Source organism: Abrus precatorius, unplaced genomic scaffold (assembly GCF_003935025.1).
Source record: "Abrus precatorius isolate BTA unplaced genomic scaffold, Abrus_2018 Scaffold9, whole genome shotgun sequence".
In the NCBI taxonomy this organism is placed as follows: Eukaryota; Viridiplantae; Streptophyta; class Magnoliopsida; order Fabales; family Fabaceae; genus Abrus; species Abrus precatorius.
This window is the reverse complement of record NW_020874439.1, coordinates 25,197,605-25,217,496: the sequence shown is the minus strand read 5'-3', so window position 1 is coordinate 25,217,496 and position 19,892 is coordinate 25,197,605. Positions and strand designations below refer to the sequence as shown.

At 28.5% G+C, this 19,892-nt stretch overlaps 2 protein-coding genes across 2 annotated transcripts; one reads left to right on the top strand and one right to left on the bottom strand.

The window, feature by feature from the left end:
• The first annotated feature begins 12,834 nt into the window (after positions 1-12,834).
• On the top strand, positions 12,835-14,551 carry LOC113850509 (WRKY transcription factor 22-like). The gene is made up of 3 exons (XM_027481071.1): positions 12,835-13,308; positions 13,467-13,577; positions 13,813-14,551. The coding sequence occupies exons 1-3, from the start codon at positions 12,905-12,907 to the stop codon at positions 14,264-14,266; spliced, it is 969 nt and encodes a 322-aa protein (XP_027336872.1). The 5' UTR covers positions 12,835-12,904; the 3' UTR covers positions 14,267-14,551.
• A 2,749-nt stretch (positions 14,552-17,300) lies between these two features.
• LOC113850259 (pentatricopeptide repeat-containing protein At3g61520, mitochondrial-like) lies at positions 17,301-19,802 on the bottom strand. The gene has a single exon (XM_027480719.1). The coding sequence runs from the start codon at positions 19,676-19,678 to the stop codon at positions 17,459-17,461; it is 2,220 nt and encodes a 739-aa protein (XP_027336520.1). The 5' UTR covers positions 19,679-19,802; the 3' UTR covers positions 17,301-17,458.
• Between the last annotated feature and the right edge of the window lie 90 nt (positions 19,803-19,892).

Here is a 19,892-nt window from a genome sequence, read left to right as displayed (position 1 = left end):
ACCCTTGATAATAAAAATCATTGGGTGGCAATTTAAGGTCCAAGCCTAATAGTGTATAATGGTCTTTTTCTCCCTGCAACTTTTATACTGTTTTCATTTCCTTCATTGTTTGCCGTCTTCCTGCCCTCGACCAAAACAAAATTCTTCTTTGATTGCTCATTTTTTACGATGAACATTTTGTTTATTTGTTACATCCTCCTGTCTCTCGTCTATCACATTTTCAAAAATACTTTGTGATATTTAATGTGAAATATAAAATTTTATAAGCATTTATTTTTTTTCATATTTGAGTTTCATACATACTAACCAATTTTAACATCTCAATAATTAATGTATTAATATATGATTTAATAAATTTAAACTTATAATGTTATAATTAATTTTTTTAAATGTATAATTTTCTACAATGCCATATAAAATTAAATTTTAAAAAATAAACAACGACATTGTTATTGACTGTTAGAGCAAAGTGGATGGGTTTAAGTGTGTAAATGTAGTTAACAATGCTTTGACTCATTGTATGTATTAATTACTTAGATTATATTGTGTTGTTTATAACAAGAGTAATGTTAGTAACTCTCTTTGTAACACATTTTTTATTATTTATTAAAATTTGTTAAAAAAATATAAAAATTAAGTGAATCATATTTATTTTAATTTTTCATAAATTTTTTGTCAACAATAAAAAATATATTAAAAATAGTACATTGTCAACATTTTTCTCTAGTAACGCAATATTTCTTCCTGTATATATGATTAACTATTACAGAAAGAATTTTGTGCTAACAGTTTGTGTAGAATTAATCTGTTGGAAATGACTGATTAATTTTGTTTTTAATTTTTCAGTTAAATTGTTGAGGACAATTTTACTTATAAGTTCCTTGACGGTAATTTTGAAATACAATCTATAATTAACATTTTTTTTTTCATTTTCACGACATTTTTTTGAACTTTTTTTACCATTGCACTAACTAGTAATGATAGTAGTTAATGATGAAAAATGGCACATATTGGGGTTCAGAGTTCAAACCCAAGTTTACTTTCACTCACATGGAATGGATTGAAAAAACATGCATCGAGACATAAAGTGATGGATTGAGACACATGAAATTGGTCTCACATGGTGGAAAGCCTCCTAATCTTCCATGGTAGCATGCACCTTCCCATCTCCCACTATAAAGTGTTATCTCTCTCATGGAGAAAATTGAGTGGAGCTTGGATTTATATCTATATTGCTTAGCTACTCTAATTGAGGAGGTATATCTAATTCATGCAAGACCATAACTTTGCTAGCCCTCTCAAATGGATTTATATATGATATCTTGATTATCAAATTAAATACCATGAAGTGTACACTTCCTTTGATACAATATATAGCAGAGGTACCTGTCACTTGCATGTTTTTCTGCCAACCCATTATAGTAACTATTGAAATGAGCCCTTTTCTCTCTTTTTCTTTCTTCCCAGATGATTCAAAGTTAAAAATTGCTACTTATACTCTTTTATTATTTATATCACTCCTTTTTTTATTTTTCCAGAAATTAAGTTTTAAAAATCATTTATATTTTTAAAAGATATAAGATTAAAATTTCAAAAATAATTAATTTTTTTAGAATTTAAATTTTAAAATTTAATTTCTGAAATATATTAAATATACTTCTAAACTTAAATTCTAAACAAATGAAAAGTAACAATAGACCAAAAATAAGTTATGTGAAAAATAATTATCTTCTAAGTTTTAGATATTCAAGACCCCATGATTTATTGAGATAAAAAAATTTGACCCCGTGATTAGGATATGTGCTGATTGGTTATTTATTAACATCTCATCCTTCCTATGAGGGAAATGAGTTCGAATTCTCGAACGTTTAGGTCAAAAGATTAGATAGTTAACTGTTGTGAGAATTTTTTTTCTCAAAAGCAAATTTTTCAAAGTGATTTAGACTTTTTCTTTTAATATAGTATTAAAGTTTATCTAGTTTAAATGTTAAGTATGTTTAGTTTTACAAACTCTATTCCTAAGATAAAAATATATATATAACACTTTTTATATGGGTTAAAAATAAAACTAAAATACTTTTTACAATGTTTGAATAATTTTTTTCTTATAAGCTGACTTTCAGTGAAATAAATTCAAATTTTCTAATAAAAAGACACAAAAATAAATAAATATAATCAATTTGATCGTTATTTTTTTAAAGTGAATATTATAGTATGAGTCTTTTTTTTTTTTACATAAAAAAATGAAAAAATTATTAAAATATAGTGTTTTTCAAAAACTACAAAAATATAAAAACTTTTAAAAAACCATTCAGTGAAAGTTTTTTTACCAAACATCGTCAGTGGCATTTTTTGAATTTTTTTTTTCAAAACTCACTAATGATAATTTTTTATTATTTTAAAAAATTGTCATTATCAAGTTTTAATTTTTTATAATCTTTAAAAAAAATTAACAGTGACGATTTTTAAAATTTGGTAATTATTTTTTATTCTATTAATACACGTATCAGGGGCAAGTTTTGTATTCCATATTTTCATAATATTTTTAAAATACCATGTTTTAATATATACATTTTTAAATATAAAAAATTAAACGTTATCTAGTATCATTTGTTTTCATCTCCCGAGTCCTAAAAATTTATAAAATTCATTGGAAGGTGTATTGTCTACACATTAAGCTGTGAATAGGGTTGATATGGTAGTGGTCAATATCACACCCCATCTTGTCTTGTCGACCAGGAAAATCTTAGTTTCTCTATAGGAAGCTTTTCAATTTCATGCTTGGGAATGGGAAGTTTAGTACCAACCACATCCTCCTACTAACGTATTCTATGCCCCATCCCCACTTTTGAGTTTTCGAATATCAAATATGTCCATAGAAAATGGCATTGGTAGGGAAAGGGAAAGGGAAAGGGAAAGCCAATAGGAAGTGCTTTATAATAATATATTGCATGTTGCCCATAAGTAGTGCCCTTCTCGCACTGCCATCCCCTACTCTATTCCTCATTCCATTCGTCTTCAACACCCATCATCATTGCAAACTTATTGTTATTTAGAGAGGAATTGAAAGGAAACAAAATTAACTTTTTTTAGATAGACAGTTTTTCTCAAAAAATATAATATGTATTGTAATATAATATTAATACCCCTCTCTTAATTTGGTTTAATATTTCAATGTAAATATTATTTTTAAAATATAAAATACAATGTTTCTTTATTAAATTAAAATATTTAAAGTTATTTTCATTTTTTTAACATTCCTTATTTGATTAAAAAAAAAACTACACTTAAGGAATTGTTTAAAGAAGTTTATGAAAGGAAATGAAAAAAGGGATAATTTTTATTTAATTTATAATATAACCATATACAAATTATTCAAGAGCCGCCTCTTCCCCACAATAATTTATTATCTTGATTAACTGGTTTTCCTCGTGAAAGGACGATTAACAATTACCAATACCAAACATTTAGGAATGTATATGTCGTATTCTATAATTACTATTTATTCTATTTTGCTATTTTTTTTAAGAAATTGTAATAATTGGATAATTTTTAAAATATACCCTAAAAATAAAATAAAAAACCCTCCATTTTCACATTTGAAAATCCTTTTATTTCATGGGTACATATGCACCTCTTCACCACGTAATGACATACGCAAGCATAGCCATTTGCATTTGACCGACACAAAACCATTACCCCGTGATCAATGACTTCAATGCTCCATATAAATAAATGATAAGAAGTCTCGTATTGTTTTGAAAGCAATAGGTTACTAAATTTTTAAGAAGAATTCAATAAAATTATTAAATATTATGTCTTAGAAAATCAAATTATTCGATAAAATTTATATGGTTGTATTTTATTTAATTAGAAATTTTAAAATTAAAGTTTTTTTAGTTTCTAACTAACTTATTTCTTAATTTTCCCAAACATACACTTAATTTCAATCAACATGTAAATTGTGACAAAAACAATTTTTCGAACATGTAACTGTCATTGTAGTTATTGCATACTAATACGGAATCTATGTAACTTATTGAATTTCGAATTTTCCACCGCCTGTAGCTAGATTTGTTATATTCAACACCAATAATAGTCTAATTAAAAGTATTGGACATATCTATATAGCATGAAAAATATAATAGAAAAAAGTAAAATAAAATTACGAAGCCCATTAAAATAAGGAATAGAAGAGCCTAAATTTTATTAATAATATAAATTCTTAATCACTTGATTATCGAGATAATATCATAAAATTTGATTATAGCTCTCTTTGTAAGCTTGTGGTTGAGTCCGCTTAAAAAAAATAGTATTAAAAATCAATAATAATTTTTTTATAAGTTAAAATTAATTTATACTTTTCTATTTTTTAGAAGTTATTTTTTTAAAAAATTATAAAAATAAATTATTTTTGACTTATTTTATTATTTTTTATATTATTTTTTTCTCTTACAAAAATTTATCCATAAATTCACCTAAACATGACTTATATTGGGCATTTGATTTGTTTTGAGGATGGAAATCCTCTTTCTTCCATCCTTACATTCATCCGTGTTGTTTGCATGTTTTCTTTCATATAAAATTATAACATAATCATTATATGAGTTTGGTTTTAACGAATTGTCGCTGAAAAAAAAGTATACCAACAACTGATAAAAAAATTAGGTTAAGTATGATTTCTAAAAAATATTTAATTACATGATAATTTATAACTGGGTCACTTTTAATTAAATTATAATTATTTTATCAAATATGTTTACATTCCTATGTGTTTTAAATATGTCAAAAATGCTATTTTTTGTATGAATTATCCAAATTTTAGAGTAAGTATTAGATTTTTTATCTGTGTATATGAGTTTTGAATTTTTCTTAAACTCTCAAATAATATATATTTTGTTCATATAAAAAAATATCCAAATTTCGGTCATTAATTCTTTCTTCATGGTGTCAACAAATGGAGTTAATTATATTATTCATTTGAACAAACCAAATTCTGGCACTTATTAATTGAGTGAGACAGAAAATGGAAGAAACCACGCTTCTTGTGTTTTATCCTAGACTGAGACGAGTAATTGGTCCATTTGCACTTCAAATGTAGAATGTATCAACGATTGGTAAATAAGGTGTTTGATTTTGTGTTAGAATATATAAGTTTACGTTTAAATTAGTTGTAATTTTTAAGTTGATTCACATTTATAAATTTTTAAATATACACTAAATATATTTTGGTGTTAATTTCTTAAGCCTAAATATGTGTAACTTGCGCAGGAGACAAATCTTGTTTAAATCAAGTCAATTAAAAATGCATCATATTATTCAGTCCCTCTTAGTGATTGTAATTTCAAGATTAATGTACATGACCAATTTCTGATTTCTTTCAGGATAATTATCTTATTCTTGCTTGCAAGCAAGTAGTGACTGAAATAAAAAATTGCAGGACTCGAAAATAAAAATAAAAAACTGACATAAGAATTGCTGCAAAATGATGTCACTAGAGGTGTCGTGGACAAGTTGGTTATGTGATTTTGATAACATAATATTTTCAATTAAACATTTTTTCACATGCTTGGAGTGTTTGTGAATAAACATCTTGCTCAACTTCTTATGGTTTTTTGGGAACCAGACAACGACGTGGTTGGTGGAAGGTTTATCTTCTCATCATGACTTTGTCTATGTATGGATAGCCATAGCTCTCTTATGTCACCTTGAACACCAGCACCGTATGAGCAATTCTTCATCAGTTGTTTCCAAGCTACACAAGACAGATAGATCTTCTCATCTCGCACAACATCATATAAATAATGAAGAAAGAATGATCAGGATATTGAAGCATTGGTACTACATATAGATTTTGGTAGCATTATAATTGTAAAAGCCTTCTTTTATTCTTTTTATGTCTATAAATTCTTTATATTTTTTGAGATAAAAAAGAATGTAATATTTAATTCTTATTTTATAAAATGATGATAAAAATATTTAAAAAATAAAATTAAAAGATATAACAAAACTTTCTTTCCTTTTTCTTTGCTACATGTGTAGCTTATTCAGCCAGAGTGACCCTGCTCCGGGCAAATATTGAACAATGGATTTGGGGACTAAGAGCCAACAACTTGTGTCCAAGATTGCAACCAATGACAAAGATGGGGAGAATTTTCCTTATTTACTTTTGATGGGTGGAAAAGCACATTATAGAAAGATATTTCACCCTACAAAAAATCCTGAAAGCACGAATTTGAACAACAATTTCCAGATTGCTGGCCATTTATACCTGGTTTTCAGCAAGATATGTAGAATCCTCTCCCTATGTTTGTAACTGGTTGCAATTTTGGACAGATATGATGGCTCATACTCTCCAAATCCATTGTTCAACTAGCAAATGCTACCCGTGCTTATCAGCAAAGCGATGCAGGGACAGTATGAGAGAGTGTGGGATAATTTATAGGCAGTGGATGTGAACATTGTAAGCAGATGAAAATAACATATTTCAAACATCACATGGGACTTAGAAAAGTTCAAATTACCTTCAAAATACTGCTAACTTGCGTGCGTTGTATGATTTCCTATACTTTTCCCGCAGGTGATATATATATATATAGTTGTATTTCTTCAATGAAGTTGTGCCACGACAGAAATAAAAAAAAAAGAGAAAAAAAGAGTAAAAACAATGAAAAATATATATAGACTTACGTACAACTTCTGAGTAACAGAATTATGGGTTTGTGTCGGCTAAATGCAGTTACTTCCGTGTGTTCTTGCGTTTGCGTAAGGGGTGATGTTTTTGTGAACAATAAAATATATTTTTTTTTACAATTTTCTAATTTTTTAATAAAATGATATCATTTTAAATGTAATTTTTCAATCAAATTACTTTTCTTTTAAGGAACTTCAAAAATTTAATTAAGGAAGACTTTATGAGGTTTTAAAAAAATCTTCAAACCTTCTCTTCATTTTTTTCTTAACTCCTAAACTAGGGTTAAATATTAATAAACTTTTCTTTTCTCTTCTCTTCTTTCTTTAAAAGGGCATCCAAATAAACCTTAAAGTGTTTTTTTGCCAGAACATCACCGAATCACAATAACATCATGAGTCACCACAATATTATCTTAATTATCTTAATTGAGCTCAATCCGTAGTACATATTAGACATAAAAAGAATAATTAAAAATTATAAATGCCACTTATTTGTGCTTGTTATTCCTATTTCGTAAGTGTTGGTCAAACCTATATATGCATTACAGAGACTTCATTTATTTATTCATTGAAAGCAAAATTAAATTTATTATTTTCAAAAGATCTTAAAAGTATCCGTCCGAAATAGGAAGGACAAACACTAAGACTGACATAATAAAGCATGCATAAAATTAAATAGAAAAAGAAAGATCAAAACTAAGTTCAAACATTTCAAAAGAGATACTTGATAGAATAAAAATTATATAATATTTTTATAATTCATTAATTCATTAAATGATATAAAATGTACGTATCTAAAGAAAAATTTAAATCCATTAATTTTGATACAGTAGGTATTATAGGCGTATTAACCTAATCATAAAATTATTATTGATCATTATTTTATGCATTATTTTATCTATATTTATTTATTGGTTGAAACTGATATAACTATCATTCTTAAGTTATTATATTGCTCTATCTTGTAGCAATATCATGTAACATTTTATTATTATAATTTGTTATTTGATTGTATATTTTTACATTATTCTTATATCACTTTGTACACAATAATAAATTTATGATTCATACTTATACTTTAAAGAGCGATTTATATAAATTATTCTCTAAATAACACTTACTTTAGATAGTAATGTTTATTAGAGTAGTTCGAATCACTCTTTATTATCTATTATTGTCCATATGTAAACATATAAGCGAGTTCTTTATTATCTCAAGTTTACAATATTACATAAGTTGCATCAAGTTTTTGATTGTTTAATCATTACAAGGGAGGAGAGTATTTTCTCTTTATTTGACGTCTAGATTTTCTCATAAAACATATAATAAGCTATCTAATAAAAATAGTTTATAAAACAATATTAGATGAAAGTAAATAACTTTTTTATTGGATATAAAGTGGATAATCAAATTTATCTGTCTATTTTTATCAAAAGTCTAATAAATAATATTCATCGCAATAACATCAACCATAACGTGATTGTAAAATCTATATGATTAATTAATACTTATTTACTTTTAATAAATAATTATTCTTCAATAAGAGAAGAATCATAATGCTTTAAAAAAAAACAATTATGTAAAACTCTTACAAAACAAATAATAGCTAAAACCTTAATGAAATAATTAAAAAGCTGGTTGGAAGGCTAAAAAAATACCAGGAATAACTACTAACTAAAGATGGGTATCGGGAAATTTCAAACTCAAGAAGTTGGAACTGCAGCAAACTGGTCAGGTCATAATGGTAGAAGACTCATTTTCAACTGAAGTATCCAGTGAGTATGGTGGTTACAGGTTACGCTAGTCATGGATTAATTGGGTGAATTTATTTAGTTGTTGGCCAAAGTGTGCAGTTTTCAAGTTTTTTCTTTAAATTCTTGCAATTGTAAATGAAATGTCAAAGAATATGAAAGAAATAATAAGTAAAAATATAAAAAGAAAAAATGATAAAATGAAAGAAAAAATTGAAGAGATGAAGAAAAAATAAAGAACAACACCACATTAACCCGGTAAAAAAATAGCTGATAAAAATCAAGATTAATGAAAGTTACATGAATTGAACTAGTGTATTTTTTTTAATAGGCTAAATATTAATAGTCAAGTAGTTCAAATGTCAACAATTTCCAAAAATTAAATCTGCATCTTATATTTTTAACCATTTAAAACTAAAATTTTAATTTGTTTGATCTTATACTCGAACTGAAGCACCCATTAAATTTTTTTTACTTTAATTGTGAAGGATTGGATCAATTTGTTGATATCTGCCCAACCCTATTACTAACACCACTAAGCAATCCAGTGAGCAGCCAACATCAACCACAGAAGTGGGTCCTTTCATGAAAAAACCATATGGTTGACTAGTCAAAGGACATAGAAGTTAGGACAAGTAGGCATATGCTATCACCTTGACTTTGATTGAGCACCGAGTGATAAATAGACAACATCTCAAATGTGTAGTTAAACTTCTGCCACCACGTTTCTTTGCAATATCTATTTAAAAATTTCCACCAATCCCTGCCATTTGCTTCCAAAGGTGAACCACCCACACCAGTATCTTGCACTCACACCACAATTTCCAAGTTATCTGCGAAATCTGTTTAAGGCAAATAAGATAATGTTTATATAAAAAATAATAATTTTAAATAACCTATTTTTAGAAAGAATTTTATTTTTTATTATTCTTTTCATGTTTTATGAAATTCTAAATTTGTTCATCCAAACACAACAGAATTTTAAAAAAATGATATAATTTTTATAAAAAATAAATTAACCCAGTTTATAATTCCAGAGATACAATGTGTTTAAGCTAATTTTTTTAATGTATAAAAATTTAAACAACGATGGAAAGAAATAAATTAGATTTTTTTTTATATGTTTGTTGTATTATCATCCAATCTAAAAAAATGCTCAACTCTTTCACATAATTTAAATATTGTAAATTAACATGTTTATTTTTATTTTGATTAATTCTAAAGAATTTCAAAGAAGTATATGGCCAGTCCAATAAAGTTCAAAATTTAAAAGTTTTATATGAAATTATTGCCAAGAAGATAAGCTTTTGATCTCTTAAGGTCCAAAACCTCCACATTTAAGTCATGGTGCATTGTATGTATATTTTGAATGTTACATAACTAGCTAATATTATTATATGCTGTGGACATTATTTATCATCTTGTACTATTACTTTTAGGTGTGACAACTAGGTGAATTGATGGTCAATTTACCCCTCTTTAAACCTAAAATTTGACATCCCCAAAATTAACCATACTCCCATTTCTATTGGGTTAAAAAAAAAAAACTCAACCCAATCCTGTTGGGGTTCGGGTTTTCTTGCCTTACCATGTCTTTGCACGCTTGTAAGTAAAAAAATAATAAATTTTAAAAGATATTTGTTTATATTTTACTTTGTATACTTTTTAATAACATTTAAATTAAATATTATATAGAAATTATACAATATGGGACGAGTTTGGAAGGAAAGTGAATACCTGAACCTCCAAACCAAAATCCAAACTCAACTTTTTAAATAAAAAATAACAAACTTAAATTCAGTCAAAATAATTTTTTTTTCATCATCAAAAGAATTCCTTTCAAATTTCATTGTTCATCACTAATTACTTATAAAAATAGTGTATTGACTTAAATGTTAATTAATCACATTTGCATCGACTCTCTCATCCTCAACCACAAGTACATTAACAACTCAGCAGTCTCATCATCAAACTATGTTGGGGTCACTACCATTGGAGTAAGTAAATTTAAATAAATAATACAATTTTTCAAAAAAAAAAAACAGAGTGCATGAGTGGTGCATCCACTATAACACTGAGAAGGAAAGCATGTTTTTCTTTCTTTAGTATTTATTAGCTATATTAACTTTTCAAAATTTAGTTTATTTCACATACACTTTGACATTTTTGTGCATATAAAAATTACACAAACATTGTTGATTAATTTAGTTAAAATTAATATACTTTTCTTTCAAAAATCAATGAAAGAAATTTTCTTATAAACTAAATTAATATAAAAACTATTATGTAATGAAAAACTTAACATTAAATACAATTGAATAATTTCAGATAGATTATTCTACCAAAATTGATCTTGAAAGTTAAGGTTAAATATACTTAATAACGGTTAACAACTTAATATGTTTATAAAAGTCAAATCAAATTTCAATAACTGCTATTTGATCTGTTTATTCTGAAATTTCAAATTCCTGAAATTAGGAGTACACTGCCACCTGAGATGTCCAATACATACTCTCTTGTTGTTGGAACACAATTCAAGCATTCAAGACTCCATGCTAGCCCTGAACTTGGGCAACTGCATTTGATAGTTTTTATTTTTTAACATGATAATTGTTAATTAAATTAAAATTAAATATACTGACAATATAAATTTCTTTTATACTATCATTTAATTATAATTTTTGATAATTTCAAAATTATTATTTTTATAATAATTAATATAAAAATTATATTTATAGTATATTTTAATTAATTAATAAAATAAATTTTTTTACACTAACCATACACTAAATATTGTGAAAATTCATAAAATTTAATACGTTAATAATGATAAATATCAAATTTTATTATTTTATAAGTATGTACTTTTAAATTAATATTTAAACTTTTTAAATTTAAACATATTATCAATAGTGTATTTTTTACATTGTCATTTAATAATTAATTGTTAAATCAACAAGAATTATAATTTTTATAATAATTAATATAAAAATTATATTAACAATATATTTTAATTAATTTTTAGTATAATAATTTGTATATTAATGATATGCTAAAATTAGATTTATTAAAAACTATTAAATAAATATGAATTAATATCTTATTAAAAATAAAAAAAATTATCTACAAAATTTATTGAGGCATCTTTTATATAATTTTTAATTTTTAAATTATTAATAAATATTTTAAAGACACTGACTAATTTAATCTAGAATATTATTATTTAATAATTTGTGGGTATGAATAAATTCCCACATAGTAAGCGTGTGGACTCGAGATTCTTTCATCAAATTTGAGAACAATAATCACATTTCTACCCTTTGACATTTTAAGAATGTCAACCCCAAAAATCAAAACCAAGTTTGAGGTAATTACATTTAATAAGAGAGAGAAAAAGCACACTTGCACATAGAGATGCCAAATTGTCAATCTCTTTATATCTCCTCTTAAAAAAATAATAAATAATAGTTGCGTGATCTCATGTTACCCTATTTTTTAATTCTCATCATAATAGTTAAATAGTCTGTTACTAATTATCATTTTTTTTCCATATTACATCATTAACATTTGTAGATTCATGTTGAATTATTTTATACTAATGTTTGCTTTTGTTGAAGTACAAAATTTAGGTATACTTTTTTTAAAAATATATATATTATTTTTAATTAAAATTAATTTTGATAATTTAGAATAGTTAAATGTATGTAATTTATTGAGATAATAATTTAATTTTAATTAATAAATGTCATTAAAAATATTTAACTTTATAGTTAATTTTATTTATTATTAAATGTCATTTTAGAATTTTTTTTTTGTTACTATAAATTGAATTTTATTTAGCTCTAAAATTACGTTTGTAAAGCATGATAAAAACTGTGATTTCTGCATTGAATTAAAAAAATATTAAATTTGACTGTAACTTTTTAAAAAATTTAAAACAAATTATATTATTTTAAAATTATTTTTAAACAAATTTAAGTTTGTAAACGCTTCTCATCCATCCAAATATGCACTAAATTTATCCTTTTCCTTCTTCTTTCTTTCTTTTTTAATATTTATACCTAGAAACTTTTTTTGTTAAGAGAGATACTAATAACATATTTTTAATATATTTCTTATTATTAGTTAATTTTTAAAAATCTAAATTAGTTGCATAAAATGTATTAAAAATTTTATTAAAACTGTCCATGAGCCATGACATTTTACTTCTACTAAACATTTTTTTTATAACAAAAAAAAACCGATATTATATTTTAAAGTTCTAACACATTTTTTAACAAAATTGAGAAGAGATAAGCACCCATTTGTTTGTGAGTAGACTTTTGTTAAATGTCCACTTTTTCTCTCTCTATATATACTTGTCTTTTCCTACCAATTGCATCTTATCATTTCTCTCTCTTACCTTACCAAAAGTCAGCGCCTTCTTTTGTCCCTCTTTCAACAGAGCACGCATTGTCTCTATGATCATGGAAGATGATTGGGATCTCCACGCCGTGGTCAGAGGCTGCACCACCATTACCACCACCTCTTCCACCACCAACTCCTCCTCTGTTTCTTCCTCTGCCTTTGGCACTTGTAGTCTACCTTCAACTTCTTGTAGCTTCTTCTCTACTTTACCTTCTGAACAAAAGGGTCAAGTTTTGTCTCTCTCAAACCCGTCTGAGGCAAGAAGTTCCATAGAAGAACTTCATGAACTTTGCAAGCCTTTCTTCCTCAAGTCACAGCCTTTTCAAACCTCTTCTCCACTCTCTTCTTTTTCTTATTCATCTGCACCCAAATCTCCTCACACACAGCAAGAACAAAAGCAGCCAAATAAGGTCCCTCATCAAGATGGTTCAGCCACCGCCCCACGATCCAAAAGAAGGTAAATTCAGCTTCTGTTTTTTTATGTCTCAATTGGGTATTGGAAATTGGAGAAAAAATCTTGAATTTAATTAGGCTAGCTAAGTCTTAAAAATTAAAAAACTATGCCTTTGATGTATGATTTTATTGTAACATGCATTTTTTTAATGTCAATCACAGGAAGAATCAGCTTAAGAAAGTTTGTCAAGTGCCAGCTGAGAATCTGTCATCAGATATATGGGCATGGAGGAAATATGGTCAAAAACCCATCAAAGGGTCACCATATCCAAGGTTACCCTTCAAAGATTTTCACTTTACTTACCAAACAATTTCAAGCAGTTTTTTAAACAAATGGGTGATGCAGTTATGAACTTAAAAGGGTTCATTGTGTTTGAAACTATGTTCATTAATTTAATGTAATAATTATAACCAGCAACATTAAAATAAAAGTAAATTTATATTCATTCAAACGTGAATTTTAACATGTTACTAACCAAACTTTGATTCTTTGTTGTGTGATTCACAGGGGATATTATAGATGTAGTAGCTCAAAAGGATGCTTAGCTCGGAAACAAGTGGAGAGGAACAGATCAGACCCAACAATGTTCATAGTCACATACACGGGTGAACACAACCACCCTGCTCCAACTCATAGAAACTCCCTTGCTGGTTCCACACGCCAAAAGCCACAAACAAAACCTATTTCTCCTGCAGCCTCAGGGGTGGAAGAAGAGGTTGTAGCACAGTTGAGTGCAAAGTCAGAGAGCACAGAAGACATGGAAGATCTGATGATAGATGATGATGAGGAACAAAATGAATTTGTGCTATCAGATATGGTGGTAACAGATGATTTCTTTGAAGGGTTAGAAGAATTCACAGGGTCTATTGCAACTGATACCTTTACAGCTAGTAGTAGTAGTAGTAGTATTGTTCGGTGGCCACAGGCCAACAATGCTGCTACTGCCGCTGGTGGCAGCTGACTCATTGGTGGTGAATGCTTTTCATTACAGAGAATAGGAACCTTTGTTTTTTTTTTTTAAGGGAAATTGGTGAATTTTGGAGGAATCTAAACTAACAATATTTTGTGAAGGGGTAAGAAAAGTTCTTCCCCTAAGTATATAGTGATATGATATAGTGTTAGATTAGGCATTTGTAATATTTGTCAATCTTAGTGATTGTTAGCCATACTTCTGTTAATGTAAAATCAATTCGTTTCTATGTCCATGTAATTTGTTTAAGTTGGTTGAATTTTATAATTGGTTGTGATAAATTTGCTAGCACTTTTGCATTGACTTTTTCTGGTAATGATGAGTATTGTGTGACTATGATATAAAGGTCCATAATTGTTGGGTAGTTATTCCTATAGTGGTGTGCTCAACCACAAAACTTCTAACCCCCTTTTGACTCGGGGGCTAAGGGACAATGGGTGTTTGAGGAGAAATATAATCTAATCCTTTAACACTTTTTTAATATGTTATTATTAGATTCATGTATATCACCAAGATATTATTATTAGATTCATTGCATGAGAGGGAAGTTGGCTAAAAAGAGAGTGTAATTCACATCATTTAATAAATTTTACATTAGTTTTATTATAGAAATTTTAAAAGATTAAATTAAAATTTGTTATATTAAAAATGTATAAAAATTATTATTTTCATAAAAATAATGTCATTACCATCTTTTTCGTTACAAAGACCATTTCTTTTGACTTGAAAACTTATCTAAGTCGGATGCGGTGCCTCAAAATTAGACTTTTGTTTTATTTTGCGTCATGTTCACATTATATCCGATTGAGCACAACTTTATTCAATGTCAATATATGTATATAATTTCAACTATTAAGTTATATTATAAATGATTAAAACAAAAATATGAAAATTATATGATATTTTAAAAAAATTATGACATCAAAATTAATGTAATATTTTTTTACATATTATGATAGAATTTCAATTGATGTAATTTATTTTTAAATACACATGATAAAATAGTTTCATTTTGAATCTTAATTAATTTCATATACCTTTAGATAACATTTCAATTTATAAATTTATCTGACTATTAAGTCAATCTATTAGTTAGTTTAGTAATAAAGGAAGCTGGACTAGAAGAAAATAAACCTAGTCAGGGTACTAATCAGAATCAAAGTAAGATAAACCTATTTTAATCCGACCATAAGCACTGCTAGATTAAAGTAATTAAAAAGTTAAGTTCCAATTAAGCACATACATTTTAATTAATTAACTGGTATCTCTGTTTCGTTCAGTCAGAAGCAAAGTATTTCACGTCTGCCACATGTCTATTCCAAGAACAGCCACGTTAGCGTGAAGTTAACAAGTTAGGCACATCAATTACTCGACACTTTGTGCCATTTGCTTGGTTCTAAATAAAGAACGATGCATCTCATCTCTAGTGGAACGGGTCAATTTGCCAAAATTATCTGAGCAAGAGAAAAAAAAAACCCCAATAAAACGTTATATAAAGGACATCATAAAGAGTTTTAAATTCACATTAACCATAGAATTTGATTTGTTTCATACATAGATGTAGAAGAAAACAAAACAAGTTCATTTTGAATTTCTCAGCTCCTTTGTTAATGAGTCAATGCACAACTTGTAAACCAAGAGCATTGGCGGTGGAATATAGCAGATGTAGATTGTTTAATAAAAGACCTTAAAAACAAGGCAAATGTTAATATAATATTAATAGTCTCTCTTTTATTGTCAATTATAATTGTATTTAATAATCTTTTAAACATATGTTTCAGCACATTTTTTTATGATCAGTTAGTTTTAACAAAGAATTACTTAATGATATAAATATATATTTTTTAAATAAATCAATCACGAAAAATATGATAGAGTATACACTTTAAAAATGTATTGTTAATTTTTTTATTACACAATCATTAAATTTATTCAAAAACTAATTTTTTAGACGTATTCTTTATTAGGAAATTTCTTTTAATAATTCTCTTAAAAATGTTTCTCTCTTCACCCTTTTTTACATAACTAAAAATAATATGATATATACTTTTCTCACCTATGTTGCAGGAACTGACTTGGCATATATTTATACTAATTTAAATGTTTTTTTTTTAATTATCCTGCTTTCAATACTGTCACAATTATTCTATATCTTATCTTTTTTATAATATTGTACATTTATCTTAATATTTTTATTTCTACTTCTGACAAATTTTCCTTGGGTTCTCACTTCAATCTTTAGCTACTCATATTCATTCTAAACATTCTAGGCTTTTAAAAATGTTTTTTTTCAATACATATATTTTTCATAAAGAAGCTGGAATAAAGTATAAATATGAACAAAAAAAAAGAGTTATGCGTTGAAGACCAAAGAAAAGAAAAGAAAAGAAAAAATCAGTTAACTAGCCCTTTCAACTATCAAATAAAGGTATTATTAAACATCACATTTTATGTGCGAAACGAAGGAAACATGACTTCTAAGAAGTCCATTGATCTCTTTTCATTGTACGGGAAAGCAGAAATTACTTATAATTTTAATCAATTCAAAATATACATACATACATACATATATATTATATTTGTAATTTCAAAGTTTTTATCGCCATTTATTTTACCAGTTTAAAAATAAAATTTTAAAATTAAATTATGTTTTTTTTCAAATTATAAGGACTTTTTTTATAAACAAATGAATTATAAAAATCTATTTGAAAATTAATAAAACTAACTAACGAAGTAATTTAGCACAAATTGTGATCAGTGGGGAGTCACCATACTTGCCTTTACAATGGCAAATTCAAAATAAAAATTTGACGGATGAAAACTATAAAACTTACGACCTAAGAGTAAGTGAACTGTAATGGAGACCCCACGCTTTAAACTATGTTTTCAATTAGATCATTATTAATTATAAAGTGTTATAACTATGTTCTTGTACAGTAATACAAAAAACCTTTAAATGGTCTTAAACAACCATTTAGAGAGTTTACTAACCATTAAGCATCTGCTGAAATTTTTTTAAAAGTGATAAAGATTATTTGAAAATCTAATACATCTACAAGAACTTACAAAGTAATTAAACCTTGGCAAAAAAACGCATGTACACCACTTCAAGCTTTATTTCAGCTTTGGTGTTCTAAAAATGGGCTTAGAAGAAATACCAATCTTGAGTTTAGCTCAAGCATACTATAAACAAAGTGAACTTTGAGATGGTGCTGGATCAGAGAAAACTTGAAACCCTTCGACAAAACGTTTCAGTTTTTCTATTTCACCAATCGCAGAAAGCCATTCAGTAAGAACCTCCATGGTTATATAGTCAGGTTTGCAATCATCTTCAATCATTCTGTCCATAAGTTCAAATGCTTTGTGTAACATTTTCTTATCGCGTATCCCTTTGAGAATGGCATTATATGTTGTTGTAGCAGGCCGAACCCCCTTAATCTTCATCTTCTCCATCAAAGAAATAGCCCTTTCTACATCATCATTCTTGCACAAAGCATCTATTAAAATGTTGTATATCACAGTGTTGGGAGGGACATTGGATGTAGTACACATTTCCTCAAAAAACTTCATGCCTTCATCAACATTCTTGTTTAAACAATACGCATGTATCAGTGCCCCATATGTGACAACAGAAGGCTTAAGACCCTCTTCCATCATCTTTTTCAACATCTTACTGGCAGTTGCAAAATCTCCACTTTTGCCAAGGTAGGCAACCAAAGTGTTATAGGTGAAAGTATTAGGCTTAACTCCAGTTTCTTCCATTTCGTTAAGCATTTCATAAACTCTTTCCAGCTTCTTCTTCTTACAGAATCCACTGATGAGAACATTGCAGCATGTTATATCAAGACCAAACCCAGCCTGTTTCAACTTCGACACGACAACGCTAGCATCGTCCATCCTTCCAGCAATGCTTAAACCTGATATCAAACTATAGTAAACAACTGCATCAGGAGTGCATCCTGAACTCAGCATCTCTTCAAAATATTGCATAGCTTTATCAATATTGTTCCCACCACAGAAGGCAGATATTAGCGCAGTATACGTATTGACATTTCCTTTTAATCCCTTCCCTTGCATCTCGTTGAAAAACTCAACTGCACTATGGATCCTCCCATTTCTGCACATACCATCAACCAATGTATTGAGAGTGACCACAGTTGGTTGCACTCCTTCCTCATTCATCTCACGAAATAGTTCTTGTGCTATATCAATGTTCCCAGCTTTACCAAACCCATCAATCAAGCAATTATACGTAATCGCATTTGGCCTGATTTTATTCTTTGTTTTCATCTCTTCTAGCAAACTCAAACCATCTTCTTCCCTCCCAACTTTACAAAGTCCATCAATCAAAGTATTAAACAGCACCACATCAGGTTCAACACCGACGCAATTATTTCCTCCTTTTCCTCCTCTCAATTTACCAAACACCTTTAATGCTTCGTCAACTTTCCCAGCCTTGCACAAATGATTAACAATAATCCCAAAAGTTACCACACTGGGTTGTATCTTCCTTTCTTCCATCTCCACCAACAACTTGTTCATCCTCTTAGTGTCCCTTTCCCTTCCTAGCCCCGTTAACATAGCGTTGCAAGGCGAAGCGTCAACTGCACCACCCAATGTCATCACACAATGCAAAACATCCCACGCTAAACCTCTCTTCCGTTTCCCACACAGCTTAGTCACCAACTGAGTAAGCTTAACCGTTCCCGGAAAAACTCCATGTTCACCCAACTTGGTAACCAACCCCACAATCTCCTCATCCGCAACGCTTCTTCCGTGGCAATCCCTCGTCACCAACTCAGAAAAAACAACTTCACCCGTGAAATCATTGGGAGAAAACGCGGAACCCGGTTGAAGCATTTCGTCGAGCATGTTGAGTGCGTCAACGGCACGACCCGATTTCAGTAAAATCCTCAAGAACCCATTACAAAGTTTGGTGCTTTTGGAAGACGGGTGGAGCTCTTTGAAGAGAATAAGAGAGTCTTCCACCATTCGGGCATTTTCGAAGCATTGTAAAAGAAGTGAAGCAGATGTGGGAGTGAGAGGAATAGTGGGGTGGTGTGATTTTCGGTAACGGTGGAGGCTGAGAAGGTGGGTTTGGGAATTGGGGTGTCGTAAAGCGAGTTGGAGAGAGCCCTCGAAGACGGAAGAGAGAGAATGGTGGTTATGGGGTATGAGGTAGTTGAGAAAGTCGAGGGCTTTGGGAATGGTGGCTAAGCTAAGAGTGATTTGCTGGAAGTGGTGAGAGGAGAGGAGAGGGTTGTTGAAGAGAAGGGGATGAAGCTGATCGTTGTTCCATTGCTCCGTTGGAGGTTGGAGAAGTTTCACGGCTTGGGTCACGATTGACACAGCGTCGTGCTGTGAGTGTGAGGTGCCGCGGAAGAGTTTTGATAGCGCGGGCATTGTTGTATTCAGATTTCTAAGAGTTGAGTCTTCTCTCTATTGGCATTGGCATGCAGAATCAGAATAGCATGTTGAAGTGCAGAGTTAGACGGCTACTGGCTAACTTTAATGCTTCGATCGGAAGAGCCTTGAGAAATGATTAACATACTCAGTATATGAACATCCTTAAAATAATAGAGATTAAAATATGTTTATTTTTAAAACATGAATAATG

Excerpts from the sequence above, each read along its gene's own strand:
- LOC113850259 (XM_027480719.1), bottom strand. The coding sequence starts at position 19,678 with ATGCCCGCGCTATCAAAACTCTTCCGCGGCACCTCACACTCACAGCAC.
- LOC113850509 (XM_027481071.1), top strand. The coding sequence starts at position 12,905 with ATGATCATGGAAGATGATTGGGATCTCCACGCCGTGGTCAGAGGCTGC. Across the intron at positions 13,309-13,466 it reads GCCCCACGATCCAAAAGAAG|GAAGAATCAGCTTAAGAAAG; the intron begins GTAAATTCAGCT and ends TGTCAATCACAG. Across the intron at positions 13,578-13,812 it reads AAAGGGTCACCATATCCAAG|GGGATATTATAGATGTAGTA; the intron begins GTTACCCTTCAA and ends TGTGATTCACAG.